Source organism: Fopius arisanus, unplaced genomic scaffold (genome assembly GCF_000806365.1).
Source record: "Fopius arisanus strain USDA-PBARC FA_bdor unplaced genomic scaffold, ASM80636v1 scaffold00010, whole genome shotgun sequence".
NCBI lineage: Eukaryota > Metazoa > Arthropoda > Insecta > Hymenoptera > Braconidae > Fopius > Fopius arisanus.
The window spans coordinates 398,059-409,607 of NW_011887749.1; the positions used below are offsets into that span (position 1 = coordinate 398,059).

Sequence of the window (11,549 nt, forward strand, 5' to 3'; positions counted from 1 at the left end):
TATGAAACAGGCATAAAGGGTTTGATTAACTGAAACATTTCCTTCGCATTATTAAATTATCATTTTATATGATTTAGAAATTATTTTATGGAAAATATGTAAGTGGAAAATATTTTTTTTTTCATTCATATGATTAGTCATTTTCATAAAAATCGTATCATCATCATCACGATGAACTGTCTGCGATTCCACGTCCGATGGAACAGTAAACACAATTTTAAGCGAAATCTGAGTGACCAAATGACATGTACTAAATAAACAGGCTCATTATTCGACTCGTACTACTTATTTTCACAAATGTAAATATTCACCGGCCGGCCTGGACCGGGCGATAATATCCGTTGAAGTAACCTTCATGATTGCTGAGGAAATTGAAAAACTTGTGAGTAATTGATTATTCAATTGATACAAGTGTGGCCGGAGCAAAATTTCATATTTTCTATTGATTCGAATTTTTAATCCGCTAATTTTTAAACAATGGTGAAAGTTTTTTGTGCCCCAAATCTCTTTTAGGAATTCTAAATCTCTGTTATTATTTTTGCCGGGAACCTCCAATACATGTTTTTCAAGGATATGTATAAATAATTTTTGAATGCATCCTAAAATTTTCGAATTTTTCCTGTCAAATCGAGATCAATGTTGCTGCCAATTCCAATATTTTCTGTCACTCTACTCACCAAAGACTTGTATTTTCAGTAAAACGTAAAAACATCATTGAAAATGGTTCAATTCGGAGTGATAAAGATCGATGACACATCAACCTTGAACTTCATCAACTTCGAATGGGCCTTGAATGTATCAGAATTCCAGCTGAGCCTCGCAAAATTACCTGTGGTATCACCAATATTTTCCACATTCCAAGGTGATTGGCAACTAGAATTCAACAAAGCAAATGAAAATTTGAGAGGTCATAGATGTACATCGCTGTACCTTCGTCTCGTCTCCATGAAGCCTGGGATAAAAAAAATCGAAGCACACTGTAAGTTCACAGTAACTGGAAAGCAATTCGAACACTGCGACGAGCTGTATTTTGATTCTCTTGCGAGAAAAGAAGTTGGAAAAGAGACTGAATTTTTTCGATACCTCATAGTATCAGACACGACGAGTGGTGCCTTGCACGGTAAAATGTATATCTCATCGTCACCAAGTCGTGGAGCGCCGATGATCAGCTCTCAAGAGGGTGACTGGAGCCACGATTTTTCTCTACTCTGGAGAAAATCCAAATTGACAGACGTTTGTCTGGTGGTGGGAGGTCGAAAATTTAAGGCACACAAAGTTGTATTGGCAGCTCGCAGTCCAGTTTTCTTAGCAATGTTCGAGCAGAAAAACTCACGGGAGAGTCTCATAAACGAAGTGGAGATTGAGAACATAGAGCCAGCAGTGGTGAAGGCCATGCTGAAATTCTTTTACACCGATGAAGTTGATAATCTGAAGGATGTGGCTTATGGATTGTTGGGGGCTGCCGACAAATACAATGTACCACTCCTCAAAAGCATGTGTGAGAAAGTTCTTTATGATAGCGTGGACGAGGAGAATGCTGCCTACATGCTGATCCAGGCGGATCGTCATTGTTCTCATGGATTGAAGGATTATATCATGCAATTCATGGATGATCATCTTGTTAAAGTCGTCAAGACGGACAGCTACAAACATTTGGAGAAATATCATCCTGCACTCGTCATGGAAATGATGCGATCTTTTGCTATTCACAAGTTGAAAAAAGTGGAATTGATGGAGAAGAATTGAAGATATCTGGTGTCAGTTTCATTGCGAATAGGGATGAATCATTTTTTATGGCGATTAAACCAAGGGATCGATGATTTTTAAAGAGAATTCTGTATTTTTCATTAGGCAATCCATTCTTTTTATTGAGGTAAAATAGTATATATCGTAACAAGTGCGGAAAAGTGATTTTTTGGCGTGTGGTTGTGGTTTCTGCGCGGGTCGCACACAATATTTCTCTTTTAATTGTCAAATAATACGTTAATCTGATTAATGGTTCGCGTGATGAAGTGCGTGATAAAAAGTGTTCGCCTCATCTCGCGTGTTATGAGAAAAAAATTTAATGAAATCTTTTAATTAATAAAAATAACTATTTTTCTGGATAATAATGAGATTTTTTTGTTAATCAATTATCAATGCCGATGATATCATAATTATCGACTTTTTTTGTACTAGTCTAACTGCTTCACGTGTAATTGAATCTAGTTAATTTATTGTTTATTCGAAAATTCAGTACTAGACATTTGTTTCTACAATTCTTATTTCTTCTATGCTATTTTGGATGACACATTCGCAATATTATGACTTATATTTAAATGGAATTACTATTTTTAAAACATGACACGTGAAATTCGGGATATTATCATCGATAACTCTTGATCAAGTCGATGGAATTGAAAAATTCAAACATCATCATAAAATATCTAGTTTCTATGAGATATCATTCATGAGAATTGAGTCGTAAGCACTCAATTTCCGGTTCTCCGAAAGTGACGACTTCCTTTTCACGACGTGCTCGCCAAAATGCTGAAGGTTTGCTCCATTTTTCACCCTTAAATCGTCAAAATAAATTGTTAATCAATCGTTTTATTCAATATTTTCTTTTATTTTTGATTACAGAAACAGAAGGAACCTATTCACTCTGTGCAAGTCTTCGGACGCAAGGTAAATTAGTGCTTTTAATTGTCAACTTCACATGGCGTGACTCTCATAACCTCACAGTTTCGTCAATCTGTAGAGATTCGAGAGAATAATTATCTGGATTTTTGTGCTCTTCATGGAATTTTTTATTATTGTAGAAAAGTGCAACTGCTGTTGCTTATTGCAAGCGCGGCCGTGGAATCCTGAGGGTTAATGGAAAACCACTGGAGCTTGTGGAACCCCGTGTTCTTCAGTACAAACTCCAGGAGCCAATTCTCCTCCTTGGAAAGGTAATTCAAAGATTCAAATATTTTAGAGGTTGCAATAAAAATTCCGAGTCCAGAGTTGAGTTTTTAAAACTTGTAGCTCTGACGTGGATCAATCAAAAGTCAAAATTTTTTGTCTTCTATATTTTGTGATATCTTTAAAAATATAACTTATGCTGTTTTCTCAACAACAAAAAATCAATTCTCAATTACTTAATTAAAAGATAAATTTCTCAGCGGCTTTTAACATATAAACAAAACTCTATTCTCTAATATTTATTGAATTTTTCGGGATAGTCTCCAATAGTTGTCAAAATAATTCAAAAATTGATTGAAAATTTTTCGATTTTCTCAACTATTAAATTGCGATTGTGGTTTTCTTCAACAGGAAAAGTTCTCTGGGGTGGACATCAGGGTTCGTGTAAACGGTGGTGGTCACGTCGCCCAAATCTACGCAATCAGACAGGCTATTTCTAAAGCCCTAGTCGCGTACTACCAAAAGTGTAAGTCTACAAACCCTGAAGAAATTAATCCACCATCGAGGTCAATCAAAATCAATCCTCAATATTCTTCACCATCGACAGACTTTTCAAAATAATTATTTCCAAGTCTAGATGATTTTTCACCAATTTTTATTGACCTCCGTCGATTTTTCCCTCAAACAAAATTCTATCGTCTCGAACCTGCAGTCAATAATTAATTAGTTAATTAAAAATACACCTCAAGGACTTGACTACTTTTTCAAATTAATTTCCTTGTAACAATGACGTGACAACAACAAACATGTTATTTTACCCTTTTCTTTTTATTGTAAAATGAGTATTAAATAAATTAGGTTTAGATCGTTTCTGTCAGAGATGCGTCAGATCTTGAGAAATTGATTATCGATGACCTATTTGATTGGTGCAAGGGAAAATGATTGATTTTTCGATGATTTATGGTTGCAGATGTCGACGAGGCCAGCAAGAAAGAGGTGAAGGATATCCTCATTCAGTACGATCGTACCCTCCTTGTAGCTGATCCAAGACGTTGCGAGCCCAAGAAATTCGGTGGTCCAGGTGCCAGGGCCCGCTACCAGAAATCTTACCGTTAACCACCTTTTTGCATTGCGTTTCATGACGTGATTAATAAATATGTAAAAAATCCAAACGCAAAAGTCTTTCTACTTTATTAATATTTTTTATTAATTAATCATATAATTAACTTTTTTACTTCATTGAAAAGTAATTGGTTATTATCGAAGTGGTGAAATAGGAGAGTTAAGAGAATATCTCTGCAATTATAATTATAAAAAAAGCGCTATTTTTGCCAAAACCTTATTTGTAGAGACGATTAACCTCGAAAAAGGAAATTACAAAAATTGCATTATTTCCCTTAGTCTCGGAGATATTCCTGAAATTATCACGGAAGAAGTAAGTTGACATCACGGCAGGATCACACACTCATTCCCTTTATTGTCAAATATCTTGGTAACAGAGACAGATTGGAAAAATTTGATAGAAACTTTTTTGCAGGTCGTGAAATTCTCTACAAATTCTTCTACATCAAAATTTCGATATCCCCTTTAGGCTCTGAGATATTCGCAATAGTCCATCTGGTAATATAGTTGGAAAATTAATTAATTTCCTTTCAATCAATTACCAATTTCGGGGAAATATCTCGTGATGCAATAGAAATACAAAGATTTGTGTAGGAGCTTTTTTGTAGCTGGTAAAATTCTCTAAGAGAAAGTGTGGGGCGAAAACGCGCTATTTCTTGAAAATTCCAAGATTTTCGTCGAAAACTCAACCGATCTCTTACCTTTCCTAGATCCACATCTCAATAATTCAAATATTTTTTAAGAAATAGAAGATTCTTTGCATATTGTAGTCGATGATTAACTTCAATGACCCCGTCCTAGAGAAGCATTCGACTTCATCAGCCATGCGTAACGAATGTAATCTAACCTGATTTTTCAATTTATCTACAAGTTTACATCTCCTCTGCTGCTGTCATAATACCCCATCGTCCTGCTCCATGAGCTGACCATCATGAAGACGAGATTCGATACCTTTGACCTAGTATGTTCTGTAGCAGAGCTCCAAAGGTAATTCTTCGAAACAATTCTCAAGAAATTAAAAACGGAAATCATAGAACTCTGTCTTCGTGACATGTATAACCTGTCATTCCACTCAAAGACCACCTGATTCTAAATAAAATTTTCGATATCACTTATTATTTTTATCATATTCCCGACGTAACTCACCTAGGTAATGAGTAATATCAATTAGTAAATTGAAACTGCTTCGGTGTAATTACTAATTGCTAATTACTGTTGATGTGAAAACTTTCAATTTTTGTTCTATAGATTGTTGAGTTATATTATTGTCTTTGAAATAATTTATTTCACCAGTCATTGATGAAGAATTTTATCATCCCAATAGTAGTACAGGTCTTTCATTACGATGGGTATCATTTCAGATTGATTGGGATGAGAGTGAACCAGATATATGATATAGATCACAAAACTTATTTGATTCGACTGCAAAGGAGTGAGGAGAAAGCTGTGCTTCTGCTGGAATCTGGAAACAGAATACACACGACTGCCTTCGAATGGCCAAAAAATACTGCACCCTCTGGGTTCTCCATGAAGGTCACTAGAATATTTTGAAATTTATGCTGATTCTTTATACCACGGATAAACTTAGAAGAAGTATTAATTCGAAGATAATTTTTCTTTTCAATAACTTTAGTCCCACTCCTTCAAGTTTTAATTGAATTTTTCAATTGAATTCATCAATTGAATTTTCAATTCTCCTTGTCACCTATAAAAATAGATTTTGCAATGATTTTTTCCAATATAGATTATCATGATAATGAATTTTTGGGAACACCTCAAATTTTCTAAATTCTATCACAACTGATTAATAATTCGATTTTAGTCGTTTTTACAGTAGTCATTACATATTTTTGAGTAATTATTTTTCAAGGGTCATTGGCTGCCTCATCGGGAAAGCAATACCTAATTTCATTTTCTCCTGTATATATCTCCCTTCCCATTTTTCGGTCCGATGAAGAATCAACTTGAAAAGAATCCACACCATAAATCCTTTCTCCCCTTCTCAGGAAGAATTCATGAGTTGGATATCTCTACGACGTTTCTTATTTTTACAAAAATAGTACAAGTGTCCGAATTTCCATTTTATTGACTGATTATTCAATTTTTTTTAATAGTTAGAATATAATATGGCAACCTTGCAACAAAAAAGTGTCAAACAAATTTATGTTAAATCGTTTCCGTCAGAGACGATAGGAAACGCTCCAGGAGTTTATTTCTCTGTTTTATTGGATTCTAGATGCGAAAGCATTTAAAAAATAAGCGACTGGAGGTCCTCCAGCAAGTGGGCACAGACCGAATCCTGGACCTGCAGTTCGGCTCCGGAGAGGCGGCGTACCACATAATCCTGGAGCTGTACGACCGTGGTAATATCGTCCTGACAGATCACGAGCTGACGACCCTGAACATCCTGCGACCCCACACCGAGGCGGACAAGATCCGCTTCGCTGTTCGACAAAAGTATCCCCTACACATAGCACACACGACAACAATGCCAGAGACCCCAATCATACACGACAGACTTTCCACTGCGAAACCTGGGGATCCCCTGAAGAAGGTTCTGAATCCCCTGGTGCAGTTCGGCTCGGCCCTGATCAATCACGTCCTCCTGCAGTCAGGATTCGAGTTCAACTGCAAAATCGGAAAAAATTTCTCCCTCGAAAAGGACTTTGATCGAGTGATGGAGGCGCTGAAATTGGCTGACGAAATTCTCTCGTCAGCCCGAAAATCTCCCTCGAAGGGGTTTATAATCCAAAAGAAGGAGTCGAAGCCTTTGCAAGAGGGAAATGAAGACTTCATGATGACAAATATTGATTTCCATCCTCTGCTCTTCAATCAGTACAAAAATCAGCATTTCAAAGAATTCGAGTCATTTGATTCGGCAGTGGATGAGTATTTTTCCAGGATGGAGGGCCAGAAGTTGGACCTCAAGGCTCTCCAGCAGGAGAGGGATGTCATGAAGAAGCTGGAGAACGTGAGGAAAGATCACGATCAGCGTCTGGTGGGTCTGGAGAAGACACAGGAGATTGACAAGCAGAAGGCCGAGCTGATTACGAGAAATCAGGGCCTGGTGGACAATGCCATTCTGGCGATCCAGAGTGCCCTGGCTAATCAGATGTCCTGGCCGGACATTCAGACACTTTTGAATGAGGCGCAGAGCAGGGGTGATCCTGTGGCATCAGCTATAAAAAATCTGAAACTAGAGACCAATCATATATCGTTGAATTTGAGTGATCCTTACGACGATTCCGACGAGGAAGAGCTCAAACCCATGATCGTAGACATTGATCTGGCACAATCAGCGTTTGGTAATGCGACGAGGTACTATAATATGAAGCGATCGGCTGCTAAGAAGCAGCAAAAGACGATTGAGTCACAGGGGAAGGCCTTCAAGTCTGCTGAGAGGAAGACCAAGCAGACTCTCAAGGAGGTCCAGGTGATACACAGTATCAACAAAGCGAGGAAGGTGTATTGGTTCGAGAAATTCTTCTGGTTCATCACGTCGGAGAACTACCTGGTGATTGGTGGAAGGGACCAGCAGCAGAATGAGCTGATTGTCAAGCGTTATCTGCGACCTGGAGACCTATACGTGCACGCGGACCTGTCAGGTGCCAGTTCTGTGGTGATAAAGAATCCATCGGGAGAGGTAGTCCCTCCGAAGAGCCTGGCCGAGGCTGGGACGATGGCTGTGGCTTACAGCATCGCCTGGGAGGCGAAGGTCGTCGCTGGCGCCTGGTGGGTCCATCACGATCAGGTCTCCAAGACAGCACCCACTGGGGAGTACCTGACCACTGGATCCTTCATGATTCGTGGCAAGAAGAACTATCTGCCCCCTTGTCAATTGGTCATGGGTTTTGGTTTCTTGTTTAGGCTTGAGGAGAGCTCTGTCGAGAGGCACAAGGGCGAGAGGAGGGTGAAGACCGTTGAGGAGGATCCCCTGGTCGTCGAGGAGGACAAGGAGATCGCCCTTGAGGACTCCGAGGATGAGCAGCCACTGGGCGACATCAAGGAGGAGAATATCGAGGGCTCTAGTGAAGATGAGCGATCAGTTTTCCCTGATACTCAGATCAAGCTTGACCTTTCAGGACCCAATGTCAAATTTATTATCGATAATAAGAGGCCCCTGGATGAGCAGGACGATCCTCAGGAGGTTTACCTGGGTGATAACATACCTGTCAAAGTGCAATCGCGAAGAACTTCCACACAAGAAAAGCCAGCCCGAAGCCTACAGGAGAAAGCAGAGAGTGGAAAGCAGAAAGAAACGAGTGGATTGAAGAGGGGCCAAAAGGGTAGGCTGAAGAAGATGAAGGAGAGATACAAGGATCAGGACGAGGAGGACAGAAAACTCCTGATGGAAGTGCTCAAGCCAGACGGAGCAGCTAAAGAAGACAAACGAAAGAAAAATAAAAACTCCCAAGGGCAGAAGCTCCAGCAGAAGAAAAAGGGACCTGGACCACCCCCAGGCCAGCCGAATCCCCAGAACATCGACAACGACGACGAGGACGTTGGACCTGCCCCTGCAGTCGACATGCTCGATCAATTAACAGGAAAACCCATCGATGAAGACGAATTACTATTTGCTGTACCTGTCATTGCGCCTTATGGCACTCTCCAGAGTTACAAATTCAAGGTGAAATTGATGCCTGGCACTGGAAGAAGGGGTAAAGCTGCTAAAACAGCGATTTCTGTGTTTTTAAGGGATAAAACTATTACTACTAGGGAGAAAGATCTTCTCAAAGCTGTCAAGGAAGAAACTATCGCTAGAAATATCCCCGGGAAAGTGAAAATCAGCGCACCGCAGATCCAGAAGCACAAGAAATAGAATTATTACAAAGATAATGTTTTATTTTGGCTTTATCAATACAAAATTGTTAGACACGTTCTCATTATTGTAAATACTGCTCAACAGTTGTTTCAATGAATAAATGGGTCTCATTCTGGATTTGCTGAGGATTTTATAACAATTATCAAGTTTGATTCAGTAATTCAGTGGTAAAGTATACACCGGTTCAGTTTTTATATTTTACAATTCTTCCATCATTCAATCATTGGGAGAGACAAGTTTGGTTAAAACTTCAATCTCTACCACTGCATTAATGAATTAGCGATCAGATTCAATAAATTCGATAGATTCTCGGTTTTTTTTTTGGCAATTTCAGATCGTTGCAGGTCATCATTTCCACAATTTCCACCCTACAAATTTTGACTAAACTCAACGATATTATTTATAAGCTACAGTAGAAAATGGTCTCAATTAATCATCAAACATATCAGCATCGGAGTCAATCTCTTCTGGTTTTTTACGTACTACCCTTCTGGGCGCTTGTCGTGACTTTGTTCCCTTTGGCATTACCTGAGAGCAAAGACGAACTATTAATATCGATAGACATAATGTTGTCGCTTTAAATGAATTAAAAGCCTGAATAATTCGATTTTTTTCCCGATGCATTTCTCGGAAATTTCTATGAATATTAGATTGCTAAGTGAATGAGATAATTACCTCGGGCTCAGACTGGGAATCATCTTTATTCACCACCTTCTTCCTCCCCCTCCTGCTCTTCTTCTCCACCTCCACCTGTTCCTCCACCGTCTTCACCTTTCTTTTCTTAGTGATGACGATTCCATACTCCGTGTCAGAGTCATCCTCAATTGACTCAAGGATCTTCTTCATGTCCTTGAGTTTCTCTCGCCTTCTGTCGACAACAATTCCCACACAGCTTTCATCGAGAGAGCTGGGAGTACTGGGCACCCTGGAGGGCTTCACACGAGGACTCATCCTCCTGACAGTATCTTCACTGACTTTTTTCACCCTCTTGGGCGTTTCAGTCTTGACTTTAGCCGTACCAGCAGCTACAGCCTTTCCCCCAAACTCCAGACTCCCATCGGGTTTGTGGCCAAGTTTCTTAAGTCCTTCGACGAAGATCTGTCTGAATTTCAAGTAATTGGGAGTGTCTGTGAACTTCATCTCTGATAATAGACTCATGAAGTCTTTGACAGGTTCCGGACACTTTTCAGGCCTGAAACACTCCTTGAGGAAAGTAACGATGTCCTCGAAGGCCTTTTCCTTCATCCTCTGGACTCCAGTCACGTCTTTCAGGCTTTTTTCCCAGGGAAGACTGCCACTGATCCACTGAATAATATTGAACCCTAGGATCTCCAGGTCTCCTCTCATCGTGGGGACTCCCATGTGTGCATCTCTACTTGTGTATTCAATTGTTCCATTGTGCGCCTTTTTTGGGTCCAGTTTGTAGTCGGGTTTCGTGGTGTAGTGCGAGGCCAGACCGAAGTCCACTAGGTACACCTGATTTGTAATCTTCAGGTCTAACAACAAATTGGCACCTTTTATGTCTGCGTGGACGTATGTCCTGTTGTGGATGTACTCGAGCACGTCGATTATTTGGATCGCTAATTTGTAGACTGTGACCTCGGGGAACCGACGGTTATTCTCCAGGAAGAGCTTCCACAGGTCTGTACCGTACCTCTCCATCACGACAAACCTGAGGAATTTTTCATTGTTTTATTTCAGTACAATACGAAACAACAAAGGGATTGAGTGCAAAAATGTAAAATTTATGGAACTCTGTAAAACTACTACTTTTTTCACATAATTTTTTTTTACCTGTACTTCGTTCCCTTGTACTCATGACTGCCATTAGCAATGAACTTTGGCATTCCCAGGCTGGACAGCTTCTTTTTTTTCCTCCAGGTCTCGATGTCATCAGGTTTAGCATTCCTCATGTAGAAGTGCATCTCGACAAATAGAGGACCATTCCCATGAGGTTCGATCTTGACGACCAGGGGATATTCCAGGGGTGTCTTTCCATTGTGAGCAGCTGCTGAATAAATCTCACCGAATCCTCCAACACCGATTGACTTACCTATGATCCACTGCTTTTTACTCAGATCTGTGAGAACTTCACCGGGGGCAATTGGTTCTGGCAATTTGTAGCCGTTGGCTTTTTTGGCGGGACGCCTGCCTTTTGCCGCCATCACTCGAGGTTATGACAGTTGATGTACACGAGATCTCGATAATTCCTCCTCGAGTCTAATGAGGACTCAACCTTTTGGAGTCAATTTTTAATTATTTCACAGGAACTCCAACGGAAGATCAACATCCGTGGAATCAGATAATTGTAAATAAATAAAATTATGTTTTTTTGTGATGGAGTGATGCCGTGTTTTGGTCGAAAAATTCAAACAAACTGGTTTAGAGTTTTCCCGGGGCAATGCAAAGAGGATTGACTGAAGTAGAGCCTCAGTTCTGGGGGTTTGAGTGACCCCAGCGGCATCGTAGTAGTATACCCCAAGAGAAGGAGGGCGCAACACACAATGCTGGGGTGTCCATCAAGTCGACGGGATGAATTTTATTTTCTGCTGTATGAATGCTTTTTGTTTTTTATTTGTTTAACTGAAAACCTTGATCAAATCCAATTAACCCTTAACCAGATCCAATTAACACCCCAGCATTGTGTGTTGAAACAGAACTGAGGCACTACTTCAGTCATCTTCTTTGGGGCTATGTCTCCTGTCTGGAGGAAAGGCCC

At 39.8% G+C, this 11,549-nt stretch overlaps 4 protein-coding genes across 7 annotated transcripts; 3 read left to right on the plus strand and 1 right to left on the minus strand.

Annotated features, from left to right (window-relative positions):
• The first annotated feature begins 180 nt into the window (after positions 1 to 180).
• LOC105274226 (speckle-type POZ protein B) lies at positions 181 to 2,097 on the plus strand. Its single transcript, XM_011317152.1, has 2 exons — positions 181 to 382; positions 697 to 2,097. Exon 2 carries the CDS (start codon positions 721 to 723, stop codon positions 1,744 to 1,746), a length of 1,026 nt encoding a protein of 341 aa, XP_011315454.1. The 5' UTR covers positions 181 to 382; positions 697 to 720; the 3' UTR covers positions 1,747 to 2,097.
• A 373-nt stretch (positions 2,098 to 2,470) lies between these two features.
• On the plus strand, positions 2,471 to 4,065 carry RpS16 (ribosomal protein S16). The gene is made up of 5 exons (XM_011317153.1): positions 2,471 to 2,535; positions 2,623 to 2,667; positions 2,802 to 2,933; positions 3,298 to 3,412; positions 3,857 to 4,065. The coding sequence occupies exons 1-5, from the start codon at positions 2,527 to 2,529 to the stop codon at positions 4,000 to 4,002; spliced, it is 447 nt and encodes a 148-aa protein (XP_011315455.1). The 5' UTR covers positions 2,471 to 2,526; the 3' UTR covers positions 4,003 to 4,065.
• Positions 4,066 to 4,423: 358 nt separating this feature from the next.
• On the plus strand, positions 4,424 to 8,947 carry Clbn (Nuclear export mediator factor NEMF homolog Clbn). Of its 2 annotated transcripts, XM_011317159.1 has the most exons (4): positions 4,424 to 4,506; positions 4,880 to 4,995; positions 5,370 to 5,541; positions 6,245 to 8,947. In XM_011317159.1, the coding sequence occupies exons 2-4, from the start codon at positions 4,940 to 4,942 to the stop codon at positions 8,825 to 8,827; spliced, it is 2,811 nt and encodes a 936-aa protein (XP_011315461.1). In that variant the 5' UTR covers positions 4,424 to 4,506; positions 4,880 to 4,939; the 3' UTR covers positions 8,828 to 8,947. The 2 variants fall into 2 exon arrangements, with proteins under 2 accessions (XP_011315461.1, XP_011315460.1); XM_011317158.1 differs by lacking the exon at positions 4,424 to 4,506 and having other exon boundaries at positions 4,841 to 4,995.
• LOC105274229 (serine/threonine-protein kinase VRK1-like) lies at positions 8,830 to 11,528 on the minus strand. 3 transcript variants are annotated; one of them, XM_011317155.1, is made up of 4 exons: positions 11,502 to 11,528; positions 10,625 to 11,066; positions 9,506 to 10,502; positions 8,830 to 9,358 (listed from the first exon to the last, which is right to left on the minus strand). In XM_011317155.1, exons 2-4 carry the CDS (start codon positions 10,993 to 10,995, stop codon positions 9,260 to 9,262), a joined length of 1,467 nt encoding a protein of 488 aa, XP_011315457.1. In that variant the 5' UTR covers positions 10,996 to 11,066; positions 11,502 to 11,528; the 3' UTR covers positions 8,830 to 9,259. The 3 variants fall into 3 exon arrangements, with proteins under 3 accessions (XP_011315457.1, XP_011315458.1, XP_011315456.1); XM_011317156.1 differs by lacking the exon at positions 11,502 to 11,528 and adding an exon at positions 11,209 to 11,399; XM_011317154.1 differs by lacking the exon at positions 11,502 to 11,528 and having other exon boundaries at positions 10,625 to 11,399.
• Between the last annotated feature and the right edge of the window lie 21 nt (positions 11,529 to 11,549).

What these genes read in the sequence shown, in the direction of transcription:
- LOC105274226 (XM_011317152.1), top strand. Translation starts at nt 721, where the DNA reads ATGGTTCAATTCGGAGTGATAAAGATCGATGACACATCAACCTTGAAC.
- RpS16 (XM_011317153.1), top strand. An exon ending in TGCAAGTCTTCGGACGCAAG is followed by an intron (nt 2,668 to 2,801) that starts GTAAATTAGTGC and finishes TTATTATTGTAG; the next exon opens with AAAAGTGCAACTGCTGTTGC. An exon ending in CAATTCTCCTCCTTGGAAAG is followed by an intron (nt 2,934 to 3,297) that starts GTAATTCAAAGA and finishes TTTCTTCAACAG; the next exon opens with GAAAAGTTCTCTGGGGTGGA.
- Clbn (XM_011317159.1), top strand. Translation starts at nt 4,940, where the DNA reads ATGAAGACGAGATTCGATACCTTTGACCTAGTATGTTCTGTAGCAGAG. An exon ending in TCTGTAGCAGAGCTCCAAAG is followed by an intron (nt 4,996 to 5,369) that starts GTAATTCTTCGA and finishes GTATCATTTCAG; the next exon opens with ATTGATTGGGATGAGAGTGA. An exon ending in CCTCTGGGTTCTCCATGAAG is followed by an intron (nt 5,542 to 6,244) that starts GTCACTAGAATA and finishes ATTGGATTCTAG; the next exon opens with ATGCGAAAGCATTTAAAAAA.
- LOC105274229 (XM_011317155.1), bottom strand. Translation starts at nt 10,995, where the DNA reads ATGGCGGCAAAAGGCAGGCGTCCCGCCAAAAAAGCCAACGGCTACAAA. An exon ending in TACAAGGGAACGAAGTACAG is followed by an intron (nt 10,503 to 10,624) that starts GTAAAAAAAAAT and finishes AAAATTCCTCAG; the next exon opens with GTTTGTCGTGATGGAGAGGT. An exon ending in ATTCCCAGTCTGAGCCCGAG is followed by an intron (nt 9,359 to 9,505) that starts GTAATTATCTCA and finishes CTTTGCTCTCAG; the next exon opens with GTAATGCCAAAGGGAACAAA.